The 21675-nt window shown below is 48.5% G+C and overlaps 1 protein-coding gene and 1 long non-coding RNA gene across 2 annotated transcripts; both read left to right on the top strand.

Moving 5' to 3' along the window:
* Positions 1-389: 389 nt before the first annotated feature.
* On the top strand, positions 390-16317 carry LOC127351062 (uncharacterized). Its single transcript, XR_007880784.1, has 4 exons — positions 390-489; positions 15072-15224; positions 15934-16011; positions 16108-16317. It is a non-coding gene; the product is annotated as an uncharacterized LOC127351062 (long non-coding RNA).
* A 1555-nt stretch (positions 16318-17872) lies between these two features.
* LOC127351048 (uncharacterized) lies at positions 17873-19716 on the top strand. Its single transcript, XM_051378215.1, has 2 exons — positions 17873-18219; positions 18481-19716. The coding sequence occupies exons 1-2, from the start codon at positions 17958-17960 to the stop codon at positions 18636-18638; spliced, it is 420 nt and encodes a 139-aa protein (XP_051234175.1). The 5' UTR covers positions 17873-17957; the 3' UTR covers positions 18639-19716.
* The last annotated feature ends 1959 nt before the right edge of the window (positions 19717-21675 follow it).

Raw genomic sequence — 21675 nt, 5'->3', positions numbered from 1 at the left:
GGCACTTCTGGATAAACAGTCCAGTAAGTAGTGAATTTTTGAGGAATGTCTTCAGTGTGCACACATTTGCTAAAATCCACAAACTCACCACAGTATGTCCATTGTTCTGTCTCACTTTCTCATGGTGCTTCCTTTAAAATCCGTTTGAAAGAGACTGATGTCCCGTTAGTACAGTCGCTGATAAAACACTGGTTCCTTGTCTGTTAAAAAAGTAAAAGTACTTTAATCCTTTAAAAACATGGATTCCATAAAACAAAATTTAGGGTTAGGGTTACGCAAATTCGTGAAGCGTTCCTCATTTTTCACCCTGGTCACATCTAAAAGTTAACCCTAACCCTAACCCTCTTATTTAGGGTTAGTCAGGATGGGTCAAGAGGTCCAGCTTGAGTGTTAGGATAGAGAAAGTGGATGAGTCTCGGCACCGCGCAGCGGTGTCGAGGCTCCATGCACGGGCCATCCTGCTCCAGATCAGGAAAGCTCTTATTTGAGGTTGAGGCCTTTGGGGTGTATTGTTTCTAATTTTCTTATCCATGTCCTTTCAGCTCGGGTTCTCTGTGTGGCGTTCCAGCTGGGGTCCATCTGGATGATCGTGGCCCGGACAGACGACCATCCATGGGCCAGAAAATGGCTGACCAGAGGCGTGTGGGTTTCCCTCCGTCTCTGGATGTTGTAGCGGTGTTGGGTGAACCGCTGTAAGAGCGTGTTTCTGGTCTCGCCCACATACTGTAGGCCGCACATGAGACATGAAATAAGATACACGCAATTTTTGGAGTGTGGATTACCACATGCCATGGTCCTATGGACTGTTTTATTGACATGGCTGTGGATCCAGGTGGCATGTTCGAAAAATTGGCCATAGCCTCTGGGTTTTGAGGTCGATAGGGGCTTAATTTTGGCTGTCACCAGATAGTCCTGGAGGTTTTTGTTTTTCCTATAGGCCACTATGAACCTGTGGTTATTTAGGAGTCCTGGATCAATGATTTTTTGTTGAAAATTGTCCTTGATTTTTCTGCACAGGGCGATTGCTGGCTTGGAATAGGTGGTGACAAAGGGGAGTACATCCGACGTGTCTACTGGTTTTGTTTCCAGAAAGGTGCTGAGGGCCTTCCGCCGGAAGGAGCGTACATAGCCCCTGGTGGCGAGAGCTATGAAAAGCGTTTTTGTGGCCGCCAAGAATTCGCTTTTGTGGGTGCAGATACGGTGGAAACGGAGTAATTGTGATTTCAATAGGCCCCTGTATGTGTGTTTGGGGTGGTGGCTGGTTTTATAAAGCAGGGCATGGGTGTCTGTTTCTTTGAAGAAAACTTTAATGTCTAATTTGTTTGTATGCTGGAAATTGCTCCCCTTGTAGGTGGTGGTATCCAGGAAGTCGACCGACGTGGTGCTAGTGGTGGACTTCAGTGTGATGGACGGGTTGTGATTATTCAAGGTGAGTACAAATTGGTCAAATTCTTCCATAGAGTGGGGCCAGACCCCCCAGATGTCATCCAGATATCTAAAATAATGTAATGGTTTTTTGTTGCAGGCTGCCAGGGCGGAGGTCTCCCATTCGGCCATGAAGATATTGGCATATGCCGGTGCAAATTTTTTACCCATGGCAGTGCCTTTAATTTGTAAATAAAATGTATTGTCAAATTCAAAATCATTCCTCCTCAGGTTGATTGCCAGGAGTTGTAATAGTTCCTTATCAGGTCTCTTTTTGTCTGGAAATTTTATAAATATGTTTTTTATGGCCTGAATGCCTTCATCAATATCAATATTGGTGTATAAACTGTCGACATCCATCGTGAACAGGATGGAGTCGGGGGGGATATGGAGTTGTTTGACAGTATTGACAAAGTGGTACGTGTCCTTGAGATAGCCGAAGTGTCTGTTAGAAAGTGGATTGATATAATAATCAATAAATTGGGCCGTGTAGTAGGTCTCACTGTCACAATCAGAGACAATCGGCCTCCCAGGTGGGATTTCAAAGGGGACACTCCACTTTGAGGGCTCTTTATGTATCTTGGGCAGCAGGTAAAACAGTCTGGGCCGGGGGATCGGATTACCCAGCAGGTAAGTGTATTGTTTTTTGTTTATGAATTTTTTATCTAATAATGATTTGATAATTGGTTGCACCATTTTTTTAGTTTCAGGGTAGATAGGTTCCTTTAAGACAGAATAATACTTTTTGTCTGTTAGCTGTCTGTTGCTCTCAAATAAATATTGTTCCCTGTCCATCACCACTACTGCACTGCCTTTATCTGCTGGTTTTATGATTATATTTTTGTTTTCTTTTAGTTCCTTGAGGGCTTCAATTTCCTCCCGGTTCAAATTGTTCCTGATTGGAATTGGCTGGAAATTGTTTTCAAAATAATGAATATCCGCTTGGATGAGGTCAGTGATTTCTGGTGGCAAATTAGACAGGGGGGGGCTCCAATCAGATTTTTGGGTAAAGGGGGTGAAAATCACATCTTTTTTGTTTTGAAAATAAACATGGAGTTTGATTCTTCTGTGATATTGCTGCAGGTCCCATCTGCTCTGCTCAATGATGTGGCTCTGGCTCCCCCTAGTGGGGATGAAAGAGAGGCCCCTGTCCAGGAGTGTGAACTGGGCCTGGGTTAATTTGAATGTCTGTGATAACACCAGTACATTTTTTGACCCCTCCTGAGAGTGCAGGCTTATGGGGATGAGCATTTTAAATACCCCGTCCAGTGGTCAAACATGTGTTTGGCGGTGGCTTTTGTCCAGTGTATGTTATCTGCCCCAGTTTCAAAAGATTTGGAGGGCAGTCTGGGGATGAAGAGGCAGTTTTTTTGGATGTGTGCGTTGAGGTGGACCAGGCAGGACTGCTCCTTGAGAGGTAAGTGACGGGAATAATTGATTAAAGGGACCCAAACGGCCGCTTGAGGGAATTTAGCCTCAGCTGCCTCCACTGTGGCTAATAGCTGCTGTGTCAGGATTGTTTTGGATGCAGCATTTCTGTTATTTATGCCAGGGTTAGGGTTACCCGATAGGAATAGGGATGAGTGCAACATTAGACATTGGTCTAATGAGCATGTTTCTCCTCACAGGAAGGTTGTAGAGAGTTCAAAGCAGGTTCAATCTGTTCATTTTTTCCTTCCGCTTCTTTGGGTGTCAGTCTCGACTTCCGGTGATAACCGGAAGTGGGCGTAATTCCGGAAATAGAGGTGAAAATCCTTGTATCTCGGCAACCGTAGGTCGTAGAGACTCGGGGACAAGTCCTGCGTGTTCAGAAGGGTCGGATTATGGCAGACGGAGCGCGTTTCCAAGTGTCTGCGACGTTCGGTTCCGGAGTTATTCCCGTTTGAGTGTGTCCATTCATTGTGAATGGGGCGATGGGTTGTTGGAAAATTTCAAAGTGTCAGCCCTAGTATGGGATTTTTCAGAAAGTGTTTAGGAGCACGTTTGGGGCCATTTGGAGTGGATTGGGACAGGTTTGTATGTTGACTGTTTTGGAGTGTCTGAGGTGGTTGGTTGTGTGTAGGCAAGTGTGGGAGTGGTTAGGTTCAGGGTAAGGCTACTGGGAAAGGTGTTATTTGGAGTGATAGACCTGTCAAGAGTGTGCCAGCCAGCCAGCCAGCCAGCCAGCCATTTGGAAGCTAGGGTTAGGGTTACCCGATAGGAATAGGGATGAGTGCAACATTAGACATTGGTCTAATGAGCATGTTTCTCCTCACAGGAAGGTTGTAGAGAGTTCAAAGCAGGTTCAATCTGTTCATTTTTTCCTTCCGCTTCTTTGGGTGTCAGTCTCGACTTCCGGTGATAACCGGAAGTGGGCGTAATTCCGGAAATAGAGGTGAAAATCCTTGTATCTCGGCAACCGTAGGTCGTAGAGACTCGGGGACAAGTCCTGCGTGTTCAGAAGGGTCGGATTATGGCAGACGGAGCGCGTTTCCAAGTGTCTGCGACGTTCGGTTCCGGAGTTATTCCCGTTTGAGTGTGTCCATTCATTGTGAATGGGGCGATGGGTTGTTGGAAAATTTCAAAGTGTCAGCCCTAGTATGGGATTTTTCAGAAAGTGTTTAGGAGCACGTTTGGGGCCATTTGGAGTGGATTGGGACAGGTTTGTATGTTGACTGTTTTGGAGTGTCTGAGGTGGTTGGTTGTGTGTAGGCAAGTGTGGGAGTGGTTAGGTTCAGGGTAAGGCTACTGGGAAAGGTGTTATTTGGAGTGATAGACCTGTCAAGAGTGTGCCAGCCAGCCAGCCAGCCAGCCAGCCATTTGGAAGCTAGGGTTAGGGTTACCCGATAGGAATAGGGATGAGTGCAACATTAGACATTGGTCTAATGAGCATGTTTCTCCTCACAGGAAGGTTGTAGAGAGTTCAAAGCAGGTTCAATCTGTTCATTTTTTCCTTCCGCTTCTTTGGGTGTCAGTCTCGACTTCCGGTGATAACCGGAAGTGGGCGTAATTCCGGAAATAGAGGTGAAAATCCTTGTATCTCGGCAACCGTAGGTCGTAGAGACTCGGGGACAAGTCCTGCGTGTTCAGAAGGGTCGGATTATGGCAGACGGAGCGCGTTTCCAAGTGTCTGCGACGTTCGGTTCCGGAGTTATTCCCGTTTGAGTGTGTCCATTCATTGTGAATGGGGCGATGGGTTGTTGGAAAATTTCAAAGTGTCAGCCCTAGTATGGGATTTTTCAGAAAGTGTTTAGGAGCACGTTTGGGGCCATTTGGAGTGGATTGGGACAGGTTTGTATGTTGACTGTTTTGGAGTGTCTGAGGTGGTTGGTTGTGTGTAGGCAAGTGTGGGAGTGGTTAGGTTCAGGGTAAGGCTACTGGGAAAGGTGTTATTTGGAGTGATAGACCTGTCAAGAGTGTGCCAGCCAGCCAGCCAGCCAGCCAGCCAGCCATTTGGAAGCTAGGGTTAGGGTTACCCGATAGGAATAGGGATGAGTGCAACATTAGACATTGGTCTAATGAGCATGTTTCTCCTCACAGGAAGGTTGTAGAGAGTTCAAAGCAGGTTCAATCTGTTCATTTTTTCCTTCCGCTTCTTTGGGTGTCAGTCTCGACTTCCGGTGATAACCGGAAGTGGGCGTAATTCCGGAAATAGAGGTGAAAATCCTTGTATCTCGGCAACCGTAGGTCGTAGAGACTCGGGGACAAGTCCTGCGTGTTCAGAAGGGTCGGATTATGGCAGACGGAGCGCGTTTCCAAGTGTCTGCGACGTTCGGTTCCGGAGTTATTCCCGTTTGAGTGTGTCCATTCATTGTGAATGGGGCGATGGGTTGTTGGAAAATTTCAAAGTGTCAGCCCTAGTATGGGATTTTTCAGAAAGTGTTTAGGAGCACGTTTGGGGCCATTTGGAGTGGATTGGGACAGGTTTGTATGTTGACTGTTTTGGAGTGTCTGAGGTGGTTGGTTGTGTGTAGGCAAGTGTGGGAGTGGTTAGGTTCAGGGTAAGGCTACTGGGAAAGGTGTTATTTGGAGTGATAGACCTGTCAAGAGTGTGCCAGCCAGCCAGCCAGCCAGCCAGCCAGCCATTTGGAAGCTAGGGTTAGGGTTACCCGATAGGAATAGGGATGAGTGCAACATTAGACATTGGTCTAATGAGCATGTTTCTCCTCACAGGAAGGTTGTAGAGAGTTCAAAGCAGGTTCAATCTGTTCATTTTTTCCTTCCGCTTCTTTGGGTGTCAGTCTCGACTTCCGGTGATAACCGGAAGTGGGCGTAATTCCGGAAATAGAGGTGAAAATCCTTGTATCTCGGCAACCGTAGGTCGTAGAGACTCGGGGACAAGTCCTGCGTGTTCAGAAGGGTCGGATTATGGCAGACGGAGCGCGTTTCCAAGTGTCTGCGACGTTCGGTTCCGGAGTTATTCCCGTTTGAGTGTGTCCATTCATTGTGAATGGGGCGATGGGTTGTTGGAAAATTTCAAAGTGTCAGCCCTAGTATGGGATTTTTCAGAAAGTGTTTAGGAGCACGTTTGGGGCCATTTGGAGTGGATTGGGACAGGTTTGTATGTTGACTGTTTTGGAGTGTCTGAGGTGGTTGGTTGTGTGTAGGCAAGTGTGGGAGTGGTTAGGTTCAGGGTAAGGCTACTGGGAAAGGTGTTATTTGGAGTGATAGACCTGTCAAGAGTGTGCCAGCCAGCCAGCCAGCCAGCCAGCCAGCCATTTGGAAGCTAGGGTTAGGGTTACCCGATAGGAATAGGGATGAGTGCAACATTAGACATTGGTCTAATGAGCATGTTTCTCCTCACAGGAAGGTTGTAGAGAGTTCAAAGCAGGTTCAATCTGTTCATTTTTTCCTTCCGCTTCTTTGGGTGTCAGTCTCGACTTCCGGTGATAACCGGAAGTGGGCGTAATTCCGGAAATAGAGGTGAAAATCCTTGTATCTCGGCAACCGTAGGTCGTAGAGACTCGGGGACAAGTCCTGCGTGTTCAGAAGGGTCGGATTATGGCAGACGGAGCGCGTTTCCAAGTGTCTGCGACGTTCGGTTCCGGAGTTATTCCCGTTTGAGTGTGTCCATTCATTGTGAATGGGGCGATGGGTTGTTGGAAAATTTCAAAGTGTCAGCCCTAGTATGGGATTTTTCAGAAAGTGTTTAGGAGCACGTTTGGGGCCATTTGGAGTGGATTGGGACAGGTTTGTATGTTGACTGTTTTGGAGTGTCTGAGGTGGTTGGTTGTGTGTAGGCAAGTGTGGGAGTGGTTAGGTTCAGGGTAAGGCTACTGGGAAAGGTGTTATTTGGAGTGATAGACCTGTCAAGAGTGTGCCAGCCAGCCAGCCAGCCAGCCAGCCAGCCATTTGGAAGCTAGGGTTAGGGTTACCCGATAGGAATAGGGATGAGTGCAACATTAGACATTGGTCTAATGAGCATGTTTCTCCTCACAGGAAGGTTGTAGAGAGTTCAAAGCAGGTTCAATCTGTTCATTTTTTCCTTCCGCTTCTTTGGGTGTCAGTCTCGACTTCCGGTGATAACCGGAAGTGGGCGTAATTCCGGAAATAGAGGTGAAAATCCTTGTATCTCGGCAACCGTAGGTCGTAGAGACTCGGGGACAAGTCCTGCGTGTTCAGAAGGGTCGGATTATGGCAGACGGAGCGCGTTTCCAAGTGTCTGCGACGTTCGGTTCCGGAGTTATTCCCGTTTGAGTGTGTCCATTCATTGTGAATGGGGCGATGGGTTGTTGGAAAATTTCAAAGTGTCAGCCCTAGTATGGGATTTTTCAGAAAGTGTTTAGGAGCACGTTTGGGGCCATTTGGAGTGGATTGGGACAGGTTTGTATGTTGACTGTTTTGGAGTGTCTGAGGTGGTTGGTTGTGTGTAGGCAAGTGTGGGAGTGGTTAGGTTCAGGGTAAGGCTACTGGGAAAGGTGTTATTTGGAGTGATAGACCTGTCAAGAGTGTGCCAGCCAGCCAGCCAGCCAGCCAGCCAGCCATTTGGAAGCTAGGGTTAGGGTTACCCGATAGGAATAGGGATGAGTGCAACATTAGACATTGGTCTAATGAGCATGTTTCTCCTCACAGGAAGGTTGTAGAGAGTTCAAAGCAGGTTCAATCTGTTCATTTTTTCCTTCCGCTTCTTTGGGTGTCAGTCTCGACTTCCGGTGATAACCGGAAGTGGGCGTAATTCCGGAAATAGAGGTGAAAATCCTTGTATCTCGGCAACCGTAGGTCGTAGAGACTCGGGGACAAGTCCTGCGTGTTCAGAAGGGTCGGATTATGGCAGACGGAGCGCGTTTCCAAGTGTCTGCGACGTTCGGTTCCGGAGTTATTCCCGTTTGAGTGTGTCCATTCATTGTGAATGGGGCGATGGGTTGTTGGAAAATTTCAAAGTGTCAGCCCTAGTATGGGATTTTTCAGAAAGTGTTTAGGAGCACGTTTGGGGCCATTTGGAGTGGATTGGGACAGGTTTGTATGTTGACTGTTTTGGAGTGTCTGAGGTGGTTGGTTGTGTGTAGGCAAGTGTGGGAGTGGTTAGGTTCAGGGTAAGGCTACTGGGAAAGGTGTTATTTGGAGTGATAGACCTGTCAAGAGTGTGCCAGCCAGCCAGCCAGCCAGCCAGCCAGCCATTTGGAAGCTAGGGTTAGGGTTACCCGATAGGAATAGGGATGAGTGCAACATTAGACATTGGTCTAATGAGCATGTTTCTCCTCACAGGAAGGTTGTAGAGAGTTCAAAGCAGGTTCAATCTGTTCATTTTTTCCTTCCGCTTCTTTGGGTGTCAGTCTCGACTTCCGGTGATAACCGGAAGTGGGCGTAATTCCGGAAATAGAGGTGAAAATCCTTGTATCTCGGCAACCGTAGGTCGTAGAGACTCGGGGACAAGTCCTGCGTGTTCAGAAGGGTCGGATTATGGCAGACGGAGCGCGTTTCCAAGTGTCTGCGACGTTCGGTTCCGGAGTTATTCCCGTTTGAGTGTGTCCATTCATTGTGAATGGGGCGATGGGTTGTTGGAAAATTTCAAAGTGTCAGCCCTAGTATGGGATTTTTCAGAAAGTGTTTAGGAGCACGTTTGGGGCCATTTGGAGTGGATTGGGACAGGTTTGTATGTTGACTGTTTTGGAGTGTCTGAGGTGGTTGGTTGTGTGTAGGCAAGTGTGGGAGTGGTTAGGTTCAGGGTAAGGCTACTGGGAAAGGTGTTATTTGGAGTGATAGACCTGTCAAGAGTGTGCCAGCCAGCCAGCCAGCCAGCCAGCCAGCCATTTGGAAGCTAGGGTTAGGGTTACCCGATAGGAATAGGGATGAGTGCAACATTAGACATTGGTCTAATGAGCATGTTTCTCCTCACAGGAAGGTTGTAGAGAGTTCAAAGCAGGTTCAATCTGTTCATTTTTTCCTTCCGCTTCTTTGGGTGTCAGTCTCGACTTCCGGTGATAACCGGAAGTGGGCGTAATTCCGGAAATAGAGGTGAAAATCCTTGTATCTCGGCAACCGTAGGTCGTAGAGACTCGGGGACAAGTCCTGCGTGTTCAGAAGGGTCGGATTATGGCAGACGGAGCGCGTTTCCAAGTGTCTGCGACGTTCGGTTCCGGAGTTATTCCCGTTTGAGTGTGTCCATTCATTGTGAATGGGGCGATGGGTTGTTGGAAAATTTCAAAGTGTCAGCCCTAGTATGGGATTTTTCAGAAAGTGTTTAGGAGCACGTTTGGGGCCATTTGGAGTGGATTGGGACAGGTTTGTATGTTGACTGTTTTGGAGTGTCTGAGGTGGTTGGTTGTGTGTAGGCAAGTGTGGGAGTGGTTAGGTTCAGGGTAAGGCTACTGGGAAAGGTGTTATTTGGAGTGATAGACCTGTCAAGAGTGTGCCAGCCAGCCAGCCAGCCAGCCAGCCAGCCATTTGGAAGCTAGGGTTAGGGTTACCCGATAGGAATAGGGATGAGTGCAACATTAGACATTGGTCTAATGAGCATGTTTCTCCTCACAGGAAGGTTGTAGAGAGTTCAAAGCAGGTTCAATCTGTTCATTTTTTCCTTCCGCTTCTTTGGGTGTCAGTCTCGACTTCCGGTGATAACCGGAAGTGGGCGTAATTCCGGAAATAGAGGTGAAAATCCTTGTATCTCGGCAACCGTAGGTCGTAGAGACTCGGGGACAAGTCCTGCGTGTTCAGAAGGGTCGGATTATGGCAGACGGAGCGCGTTTCCAAGTGTCTGCGACGTTCGGTTCCGGAGTTATTCCCGTTTGAGTGTGTCCATTCATTGTGAATGGGGCGATGGGTTGTTGGAAAATTTCAAAGTGTCAGCCCTAGTATGGGATTTTTCAGAAAGTGTTTAGGAGCACGTTTGGGGCCATTTGGAGTGGATTGGGACAGGTTTGTATGTTGACTGTTTTGGAGTGTCTGAGGTGGTTGGTTGTGTGTAGGCAAGTGTGGGAGTGGTTAGGTTCAGGGTAAGGCTACTGGGAAAGGTGTTATTTGGAGTGATAGACCTGTCAAGAGTGTGCCAGCCAGCCAGCCAGCCAGCCAGCCAGCCATTTGGAAGCTAGGGTTAGGGTTACCCGATAGGAATAGGGATGAGTGCAACATTAGACATTGGTCTAATGAGCATGTTTCTCCTCACAGGAAGGTTGTAGAGAGTTCAAAGCAGGTTCAATCTGTTCATTTTTTCCTTCCGCTTCTTTGGGTGTCAGTCTCGACTTCCGGTGATAACCGGAAGTGGGCGTAATTCCGGAAATAGAGGTGAAAATCCTTGTATCTCGGCAACCGTAGGTCGTAGAGACTCGGGGACAAGTCCTGCGTGTTCAGAAGGGTCGGATTATGGCAGACGGAGCGCGTTTCCAAGTGTCTGCGACGTTCGGTTCCGGAGTTATTCCCGTTTGAGTGTGTCCATTCATTGTGAATGGGGCGATGGGTTGTTGGAAAATTTCAAAGTGTCAGCCCTAGTATGGGATTTTTCAGAAAGTGTTTAGGAGCACGTTTGGGGCCATTTGGAGTGGATTGGGACAGGTTTGTATGTTGACTGTTTTGGAGTGTCTGAGGTGGTTGGTTGTGTGTAGGCAAGTGTGGGAGTGGTTAGGTTCAGGGTAAGGCTACTGGGAAAGGTGTTATTTGGAGTGATAGACCTGTCAAGAGTGTGCCAGCCAGCCAGCCAGCCAGCCAGCCAGCCATTTGGAAGCTAGGGTTAGGGTTACCCGATAGGAATAGGGATGAGTGCAACATTAGACATTGGTCTAATGAGCATGTTTCTCCTCACAGGAAGGTTGTAGAGAGTTCAAAGCAGGTTCAATCTGTTCATTTTTTCCTTCCGCTTCTTTGGGTGTCAGTCTCGACTTCCGGTGATAACCGGAAGTGGGCGTAATTCCGGAAATAGAGGTGAAAATCCTTGTATCTCGGCAACCGTAGGTCGTAGAGACTCGGGGACAAGTCCTGCGTGTTCAGAAGGGTCGGATTATGGCAGACGGAGCGCGTTTCCAAGTGTCTGCGACGTTCGGTTCCGGAGTTATTCCCGTTTGAGTGTGTCCATTCATTGTGAATGGGGCGATGGGTTGTTGGAAAATTTCAAAGTGTCAGCCCTAGTATGGGATTTTTCAGAAAGTGTTTAGGAGCACGTTTGGGGCCATTTGGAGTGGATTGGGACAGGTTTGTATGTTGACTGTTTTGGAGTGTCTGAGGTGGTTGGTTGTGTGTAGGCAAGTGTGGGAGTGGTTAGGTTCAGGGTAAGGCTACTGGGAAAGGTGTTATTTGGAGTGATAGACCTGTCAAGAGTGTGCCAGCCAGCCAGCCAGCCAGCCAGCCAGCCATTTGGAAGCTAGGGTTAGGGTTACCCGATAGGAATAGGGATGAGTGCAACATTAGACATTGGTCTAATGAGCATGTTTCTCCTCACAGGAAGGTTGTAGAGAGTTCAAAGCAGGTTCAATCTGTTCATTTTTTCCTTCCGCTTCTTTGGGTGTCAGTCTCGACTTCCGGTGATAACCGGAAGTGGGCGTAATTCCGGAAATAGAGGTGAAAATCCTTGTATCTCGGCAACCGTAGGTCGTAGAGACTCGGGGACAAGTCCTGCGTGTTCAGAAGGGTCGGATTATGGCAGACGGAGCGCGTTTCCAAGTGTCTGCGACGTTCGGTTCCGGAGTTATTCCCGTTTGAGTGTGTCCATTCATTGTGAATGGGGCGATGGGTTGTTGGAAAATTTCAAAGTGTCAGCCCTAGTATGGGATTTTTCAGAAAGTGTTTAGGAGCACGTTTGGGGCCATTTGGAGTGGATTGGGACAGGTTTGTATGTTGACTGTTTTGGAGTGTCTGAGGTGGTTGGTTGTGTGTAGGCAAGTGTGGGAGTGGTTAGGTTCAGGGTAAGGCTACTGGGAAAGGTGTTATTTGGAGTGATAGACCTGTCAAGAGTGTGCCAGCCAGCCAGCCAGCCAGCCAGCCAGCCATTTGGAAGCTAGGGTTAGGGTTACCCGATAGGAATAGGGATGAGTGCAACATTAGACATTGGTCTAATGAGCATGTTTCTCCTCACAGGAAGGTTGTAGAGAGTTCAAAGCAGGTTCAATCTGTTCATTTTTTCCTTCCGCTTCTTTGGGTGTCAGTCTCGACTTCCGGTGATAACCGGAAGTGGGCGTAATTCCGGAAATAGAGGTGAAAATCCTTGTATCTCGGCAACCGTAGGTCGTAGAGACTCGGGGACAAGTCCTGCGTGTTCAGAAGGGTCGGATTATGGCAGACGGAGCGCGTTTCCAAGTGTCTGCGACGTTCGGTTCCGGAGTTATTCCCGTTTGAGTGTGTCCATTCATTGTGAATGGGGCGATGGGTTGTTGGAAAATTTCAAAGTGTCAGCCCTAGTATGGGATTTTTCAGAAAGTGTTTAGGAGCACGTTTGGGGCCATTTGGAGTGGATTGGGACAGGTTTGTATGTTGACTGTTTTGGAGTGTCTGAGGTGGTTGGTTGTGTGTAGGCAAGTGTGGGAGTGGTTAGGTTCAGGGTAAGGCTACTGGGAAAGGTGTTATTTGGAGTGATAGACCTGTCAAGAGTGTGCCAGCCAGCCAGCCAGCCAGCCAGCCAGCCATTTGGAAGCTAGGGTTAGGGTTACCCGATAGGAATAGGGATGAGTGCAACATTAGACATTGGTCTAATGAGCATGTTTCTCCTCACAGGAAGGTTGTAGAGAGTTCAAAGCAGGTTCAATCTGTTCATTTTTTCCTTCCGCTTCTTTGGGTGTCAGTCTCGACTTCCGGTGATAACCGGAAGTGGGCGTAATTCCGGAAATAGAGGTGAAAATCCTTGTATCTCGGCAACCGTAGGTCGTAGAGACTCGGGGACAAGTCCTGCGTGTTCAGAAGGGTCGGATTATGGCAGACGGAGCGCGTTTCCAAGTGTCTGCGACGTTCGGTTCCGGAGTTATTCCCGTTTGAGTGTGTCCATTCATTGTGAATGGGGCGATGGGTTGTTGGAAAATTTCAAAGTGTCAGCCCTAGTATGGGATTTTTCAGAAAGTGTTTAGGAGCACGTTTGGGGCCATTTGGAGTGGATTGGGACAGGTTTGTATGTTGACTGTTTTGGAGTGTCTGAGGTGGTTGGTTGTGTGTAGGCAAGTGTGGGAGTGGTTAGGTTCAGGGTAAGGCTACTGGGAAAGGTGTTATTTGGAGTGATAGACCTGTCAAGAGTGTGCCAGCCAGCCAGCCAGCCAGCCAGCCAGCCATTTGGAAGCTAGGGTTAGGGTTACCCGATAGGAATAGGGATGAGTGCAACATTAGACATTGGTCTAATGAGCATGTTTCTCCTCACAGGAAGGTTGTAGAGAGTTCAAAGCAGGTTCAATCTGTTCATTTTTTCCTTCCGCTTCTTTGGGTGTCAGTCTCGACTTCCGGTGATAACCGGAAGTGGGCGTAATTCCGGAAATAGAGGTGAAAATCCTTGTATCTCGGCAACCGTAGGTCGTAGAGACTCGGGGACAAGTCCTGCGTGTTCAGAAGGGTCGGATTATGGCAGACGGAGCGCGTTTCCAAGTGTCTGCGACGTTCGGTTCCGGAGTTATTCCCGTTTGAGTGTGTCCATTCATTGTGAATGGGGCGATGGGTTGTTGGAAAATTTCAAAGTGTCAGCCCTAGTATGGGATTTTTCAGAAAGTGTTTAGGAGCACGTTTGGGGCCATTTGGAGTGGATTGGGACAGGTTTGTATGTTGACTGTTTTGGAGTGTCTGAGGTGGTTGGTTGTGTGTAGGCAAGTGTGGGAGTGGTTAGGTTCAGGGTAAGGCTACTGGGAAAGGTGTTATTTGGAGTGATAGACCTGTCAAGAGTGTGCCAGCCAGCCAGCCAGCCAGCCAGCCAGCCATTTGGAAGCTAGGGTTAGGGTTACCCGATAGGAATAGGGATGAGTGCAACATTAGACATTGGTCTAATGAGCATGTTTCTCCTCACAGGAAGGTTGTAGAGAGTTCAAAGCAGGTTCAATCTGTTCATTTTTTCCTTCCGCTTCTTTGGGTGTCAGTCTCGACTTCCGGTGATAACCGGAAGTGGGCGTAATTCCGGAAATAGAGGTGAAAATCCTTGTATCTCGGCAACCGTAGGTCGTAGAGACTCGGGGACAAGTCCTGCGTGTTCAGAAGGGTCGGATTATGGCAGACGGAGCGCGTTTCCAAGTGTCTGCGACGTTCGGTTCCGGAGTTATTCCCGTTTGAGTGTGTCCATTCATTGTGAATGGGGCGATGGGTTGTTGGAAAATTTCAAAGTGTCAGCCCTAGTATGGGATTTTTCAGAAAGTGTTTAGGAGCACGTTTGGGGCCATTTGGAGTGGATTGGGACAGGTTTGTATGTTGACTGTTTTGGAGTGTCTGAGGTGGTTGGTTGTGTGTAGGCAAGTGTGGGAGTGGTTAGGTTCAGGGTAAGGCTACTGGGAAAGGTGTTATTTGGAGTGATAGACCTGTCAAGAGTGTGCCAGCCAGCCAGCCAGCCAGCCAGCCAGCCATTTGGAAGCTAGGGTTAGGGTTACCCGATAGGAATAGGGATGAGTGCAACATTAGACATTGGTCTAATGAGCATGTTTCTCCTCACAGGAAGGTTGTAGAGAGTTCAAAGCAGGTTCAATCTGTTCATTTTTTCCTTCCGCTTCTTTGGGTGTCAGTCTCGACTTCCGGTGATAACCGGAAGTGGGCGTAATTCCGGAAATAGAGGTGAAAATCCTTGTATCTCGGCAACCGTAGGTCGTAGAGACTCGGGGACAAGTCCTGCGTGTTCAGAAGGGTCGGATTATGGCAGACGGAGCGCGTTTCCAAGTGTCTGCGACGTTCGGTTCCGGAGTTATTCCCGTTTGAGTGTGTCCATTCATTGTGAATGGGGCGATGGGTTGTTGGAAAATTTCAAAGTGTCAGCCCTAGTATGGGATTTTTCAGAAAGTGTTTAGGAGCACGTTTGGGGCCATTTGGAGTGGATTGGGACAGGTTTGTATGTTGACTGTTTTGGAGTGTCTGAGGTGGTTGGTTGTGTGTAGGCAAGTGTGGGAGTGGTTAGGTTCAGGGTAAGGCTACTGGGAAAGGTGTTATTTGGAGTGATAGACATGTCAAGAGTGTGCCAGTCAGCGTGCCTGCCAGCCAGCCATTTGGAAGCTAGGGTTAGGGTTACCCGATAGGAATAGGGATGAGTGCAACATTAGACATTGGTCTCCAGGTAAGGAAAGCTCTTATTTGAGGTTGAGGCCTTTGGGGTGTAATGTTTCTAATTTTCTTATCCATGTCCTTTCAGCTCGGGTTCTCTGTGTGGCGTTCCAGCTGGGGTCCATCTGGATGATCGTGGCCCGGACAGACGACCATCCATGGGCCAGAAAATGGCTGACCAGAGGCGTGTGGGTTTCCCTCCTCTTCTGGATGTTGTAGCGGTGTTGGGTGAACCGCTGTAAAAGCGTGTTTCTGGTCTCGCCCACATACTGTAGGCCGCACATGAGACATGAAATAAGATACACGCAATTTTTGGAGTGTGGATTTCCACATGCCATAGTCTTATGGACTGTTTTATTGACATGGCTGCGGATCCAAGTGGCATGTTTGAAAAATTGGCCATAGCCTCTGGGTTTTGAGGTCGATAGGGGCTTAATTTTAGCTGCCACCAGATAGTCCTGGAGGTTTTTGTTTTTCCTATAGGCTGCTATGAATCTGTGGTTGTTTAGGAGTCCTGGATCAATGATTTTTTGTTGAAAATTTTCCTTGATTTTTCTGCACAGAGCGATTGCTGGCTTGGAATAGGTGGTGACAAAGGGGAGTACATCAGACGTGTCTACTGGTTTTGTTTCCAGGAAGGTGGTGAGGGCCTTCCGCCGGAAGGAGCGTACATAGCCCCTGGTGGCGAGAGCTCTGAAAAGCGTTTTTGTGGCCGCCATGAAGTCGCTTTTGTGGGTGCAGATACGGTGGAAACGGAGTAATTGTGATTTCAATAGGCCCCTGTATGTGTGTTTGGGGTGGTGGCTGGTCTTATGGAGCAGGGCATGGGTGTCTGTTTCTTTGAAGAAAACTTTAATGTCTAATTTGTTTGTATGCTGGAAATTGATGCCCTTGTAGGTGGTGGTATCCAGGAAGTCGACCGACGTGGTGCTAGTGGTGGACTTCAGTGTGATGGACGGGTTGTGATTATTCAAGGTGAGTACAAATTGGTCAAATTCTTCCATAGAGTGGGGCCAGACCCCCCAGATGTCATCCAGATATCTAAAATAATGTAATGGTTTTTTGTTGCAGGCTGCCAGGGCGGAGGTCTCCCATTCGGCCATGAAGATGTTGGCATATGCCGGTGCAAATTTTTTGCCCATGGCAGTGCCTTTAATTTGTAAATAAAATTTGTTGTCAAATTCAAAATCATTTCTCCTCAGATTGATTGCAAGGAGTTGTAATAGTTCCTTATCAGGTCTCTTTTTGTCTGGAAATTTTGAGAATATGTTTTTTATGGCCTGTATGCCTTCATCAATGTCAATATTGGTGTATAAACTGTCAACATCCATAGTGAACAGGATGGAGTTGGGGGGGATATGGAGTTGTTTAACCGTATTGACAAAGTGGTAAGTGTCCTTGAGATAGCCGAAGTGTCTATTAGAAAGTGGATTGATATAATAATCAATAAATTGGGCCGTGTAGTAGGTCTCACTGTCACAATCAGAGACAATAGGCCTCCCAGGTGGGATTTCAAAGGGGACACTCCATTTTGAGGGCTCTTTATGTATCTTGGGCAGCAGGTAAAACAGTCTGGGCCGGGGGATCGGATTGCCCAGCAGGTAAGTGTATTGTTTTTTGTTGATAAATTTTTTGTCTAATAATGCTTGGATAATTGGTTGCACCATTTTTTTAGTTTCAGGGTAGATTGGTTCCTTTAGGACAGAATAATATTTTTTGTCTGTTAGCTGTCTGTTGCCCTCAAATAAATATTGTTCCCTGTCCATCACCACTACTGCACTGCCTTTATCTGCTGGTTTTATAATGATATTTTTGTTTTCTTTTAGTTCCTTGAGGGCTTCAATTTCCTCCTGGTTCAAATTGTTCCTGATTGAGATTGGCTGGAAATTGTTTTCAAAATAATGAACATCCGTTTGGATGAGGTCAGTGATTTCTGGTGGCAATTTAGACAGGGGGGGGCTCCAATCAGATTTTTGGGTAAAGGGGGTGAAAATCACATCTTTTTTGTTTTGAAAATAAACCTGGAGTTTGATTCTCCTATGATATTGCTGCAGGTCCCATCTGCTTTGCTCAATGATGTTGCTCTGGCTCCCCCTAGTGGGGATGAAAGAGAGGCCCCTGTCCAGAAGTGTGAACTGGGCCTGGGTTAATTTGAATGTCTGTGATAACACCAGTACATTTTTTGACCCCTCCTGAGAGTGCAGGCTTATGGGGATGAGCATTTTAAATACCCCGTCCAGTGGTCAAACATGTGTTTGGCGGTGGCTTTTGTCCAGTGTATGTTATCTGCTCCAGTTTCAAAAGATTTGGAGGGCAGTCTGGGGATGAAGAGGCAGTTTTTTTGGATTTGTGCGTTCAGGTGGACCAGGCAGGACTGCTCTTTGAGAGGTAAGTGACGGGAATAATTGATTAAAGGGACCCAAACGGCCGCTTGAGGGAATTTAGCCTCAGCTGCCTCCACTGTGGCTAATAGCTGCTGTGTCAGGATTGTTTTGGATGCAGCGTTTCTGTTATTTATGCCAAAAGAGAGGACCAATTTCTCTAATTTGGTGGAGGTGGTGGCCTTATCCATTAGCGTTTTAGCATGTGCTAATGTCGCTCCTGGGTAGCTGTCAATTTGTAAGTTGGTGCTTTCAAATGGAGGCATTTTGGCCAAGTTGGAGTCTCCAATAAAGGCCCACTCTTTGCCAATGCTGAGGCCCCAATCCTGTATTTTGTTCTGTGTGTTAATGTGTTTTGTAGGTCTCCTGGTGTTGGGCATAGGCACTGGGGTCGGCGCTGTCGGTCTAGGCCGCAGCGTGAGTCTGCTCTGGGTTGCTCTTCTAAGGCTCCTGACTTTAACCGGAGTGGACTGAGCGGTGGAGGCCTCAAACGGGCCTTTATGGGGCTCTCCCAGATCCCCGTCACCCGAGAGGCAGGTGATGGAGTCTGGGCTGTGGACCACACACGGGTTTAAAGGAGCAACTGTCGGTGCCAGAGCGGCTGTTAGCGCTGGAGAGACTGCTGGCACTGGAGCGGCCAACTGCCCCGGAGCAGCCGCTGGCGCTGGAGCGGCAAGCTGTACTGGAGCAGCCTCCGGCACCGGAGCGTCCAGCTGCAAGGGAGGAGTCGCCGGAGCGGCCAGCTGCACAGGAGCAGCAACCACCGCGGGGGCAGCCGTCGTCGCCGGAGGAGGATTTTTGGGTAAGTTGTCATTTTTTTCCTCTCCCTTTGCAGGTAAACGTGCCGCAGGCGCTAACCTCAGGACTCTCTGGGGCCTCGGCTGCTGCTGAAAGAAGCCGAGGAGGTCCAGGGAGGCCGCTGGAGGAGGAGGAGGAGGGGGGGCTGGTGTTACTGGTGAGTGGGCCCGTGTTTCCAGTGCCACCAATTCCCTGTTGTCCTCGTTGATGTGGATTTGTGCCTGAACACTGTGTTGTGTTTGTGTTTTTTGTTTCTCGAACACAGGTGGCGGAGCTGTGGCAGGGGGTGGTGGCGGGCAGTCAGGCTTTCCCCCATCCGTGTCTGGGTCGAGCTGCACGACCATGAGGGCCTCCACCTGCTCCAGAGTCTCAGCCTGGAGTCTCCTACCCAGGTGTCTCTTTGCCCAGGTGGAGGCCACTTGAAAGGGGGCAGGCCAATCACGTTTGGGCAATGCAGATAAGGTGTTAAACTCCTTATCAATGGAGTCAATGTAGTGGTCCCTGAGAATAAGGATTGTTGTATATTCCCAGTTTTTGGCATTGCTCTCAATGAGGAGACGGGCCCCCTCACTGGGGCTGGCCGGTTTAATCGTGGTGGCCAAATTAGTTGTTAATTTATGGATTGCTGGGGGGGGCTTATCGGTCGAAACATTTTTCAGGTGGTGGGCCAATGTAATGATTTTTTTCATTATCCTGGCCTTAATTCCAAAATCAGGGTCATCAGACTGTTGTCTGTTCCCATTCCTGTTTCTCTCCCTCTTTCCCCCACGTGTGTTGCTTGTGTTCCTCCCTGTGTTGCCTGTGTTTCTCCCTGTTTCCTCTGTATTTCTCCCTGTGTTATCTGTGTTTCTCCCTGTGTATCCTGTATTTCTCCCTGTGTTCCATGTGTTTTTCCCTGTGTTTCCTGTATTTCTCCCTGTGTTCCCTGTGTTTCTCCCTGAATTCCATGTGTTTCTCCCTGTGTTCCATGTGTTTCTCCCTGTGTTTCCTGTATTTCTCCCTGTGTTTCTCCCTGAATTCCATGTGTTTCTCCCTGTGTTCCATGTGTTTCTCCCTGTGTTCCATGTTGTGTTGTGTCTTGCAGGTTGGTTGTACGGGGCCCTGCGGCTTCCCGGATTGTCAAAAAATTGTGGCCTCTGGCCATGCTCCGTGGAACGGTAGCGTTGTGGGTAGTCGTCCCTCCGTCCATGTCCTCTGACAACAGAGGCATAGCTGGGACGCTGCCCTGTGGCCTGGTAACGTTGGCGAGAGTGGTACTGGGCTGAGCGGGGTCTGGGCCTTTCCCCCCGGGGCTGCCTGTAGCGGTCACGCCGGTAGGAAACCACCGTCCAGTCCTCTTCCCTGTTCTCACCACGCATTCTGGGCCGTTGGTGAGTAAAAGAAAGGTGGTAGAAAATAAAAAATGAAAAATAAAAAAATGAGAATATTTAAATTGAGGATATGAACAAGCTTTAAACGACGTTTCGGTCTAAGAATAGACCTTCTTCAGGTTAGCTTGTTCTGTAGGTGTAAAAGTGTTGTTAGAGTGAGTGTTCTCTGTCTCTATTCTTCCATGTAGTGTGCTCGAGCTGTGAGAAGCAAGTGGGACTGAGGAGTGGGCAGGCTGGGTATTTATATACAAGAGGGGGGTGAGGAGGGGGGCCAGGGGTGGCCAGCTGCAGGTCGTCACGTGTTTGTACCAACTGCCGCATCCCCTGTTGTCCCCCTCCCCGTGAAAAGTCCTTTTGAGTGCAACATTAGACATTGGTCTAATGAGCATGTTTCTCCTCACAGGAAGGTTGTAGAGAGTTCAAAGCAGGTTCAATCTGTTCATTTTTTTCCTTCCGCTTCTTTGGGTGTCAGTCTCGACTTCCGGTGATAACCGGAAGTGGGCGTAATTCCGGAAATAGAGGTGAAAATCCTTGTATCTCGGCAACCGTAGGTCGTAGAGACTCGGGGACAAGTCCTGCGTGTTCAGAAGGGTCGGATTATGGCAGGCGGAGCGCGTTTCCAAGTGTCTGCGACGTTCGGTTCCGGAGTTATTCCCGTTTGAGTGTGTCCATTCATTGCCAATGGGGCGACTGGTTGTTGGAAAATTTCAAAGTGTCAGCCCTAGTATGGGATTTTTCAGAAAGTGTTTAGGAGCACGTTTGGGGCCATTTGGAGTGGATTGGGACAGGTTTGTATGTTGACTGTTTTGGAGTGTCTGAGGTGGTTGGTTGTGTGTAGGCAGGTGTGGGAGTGGTTAGGTTCAGGGTAAGGCTACTGGGAAAGGTGTTATTTGGAGTGATAGACATGTCAAGAGTGTGCCAGCCAGCCAGCCAGCCATTTGGAAGCTAGGGTTAGGGTTACCCGATAGGAATAGGGATGAGTGCAACATTAGACATTGGTCTAATGAGCATGTTTCTCCTCACAGGAAGGGTTAGGGTTAGGGTTAGGGTTAGGGGTTAGGGTTAGGGTTAGGATAGAGGAAGTGGATGAGTCTCGGCACCGCGCAGCGGTGTCGAGGCTCCATGCACGGGCCATCCTGCTCCAGATCAGGAAAGCTCTATTTGGAGTTGAGGCCTTTGGGGTGTAATGTTTCTAATTTCATAATCCAGGTCCTCTCGGCTCGGGTTCTCTGTGTGGCATTCCAGCTAGGGTCCATCTGGATGATCGTGGCCCGGACAGACGACCATCCATGGGCCAGAAAATGGCTGACCAGAGGTGTGTGTGTTTCCCTCCGTCTCTGGATGTTGTACCTGTGCTGGGTGAACCGCTGTAACAGCGTGTTTTTGGTCTCCCCAACATACTGCAAGCCACAAGAGAGACATGAGATGAGGTAAACGCAGTTTTTGGAGTGGGGATTACCACATGCCATGGTCTTATAGACTGTTTTATTAGAGTGGCTGCGTATCCACCTGGCATGTTTGAAAAATTGGCCGTAGCCCCTGGGTGCAGAGGTTGTTAGGGGCTTCATTTTGGCCGAGACCAGGTAATCCTGGAGGTTCTTGTTTTTTCTAAAGGCCGCTATAAACCTGTGGTTGTTCAGGTGTCCTGGCCTAAGGACTTTTTGGTCAAAATTGTGTTTAATTTTCCTACACAGGGTGACCGCTGGCCTGGAATAGGTGGTCACAAAGGGGAGAACCCCTGCCGTGTCTAATGGCCTTGTCTCCAGGAAGGTGCTGAGGGCCTTACGCCGGAAGGAGCGTGAATATCCCCTGGTGGCCAGAGCCCTGAAGAGCGTCTTTGTGGCCGCCATAAAATCACTCTTATGAGTGCATATTCTGTGGAACCGAAGTAATTGGGATTTCAGTATGCCCCTATATGTGTGTTAGGGTTAGGTTTGGGTTGGGGTGGGGGGTCTCCACCTAAGTGGGAGGCCCCCAAAGTGCACTCGCCACCACTGTGGATGGCCAGCTCTCCGTCCCCATCTTCTCAAAAGAGGTTTTATAATCTCACTATCTGAGTTATATTAGACTGGTTCGCCTTTGTTATATGA

Source organism: Dicentrarchus labrax, unplaced genomic scaffold (genome assembly GCF_905237075.1).
Source record: "Dicentrarchus labrax unplaced genomic scaffold, dlabrax2021, whole genome shotgun sequence".
Taxonomy (NCBI): Eukaryota; Metazoa; Chordata; class Actinopteri; family Moronidae; genus Dicentrarchus; species Dicentrarchus labrax.
This window is presented reverse-complemented; position numbering and strand designations above follow the sequence as displayed.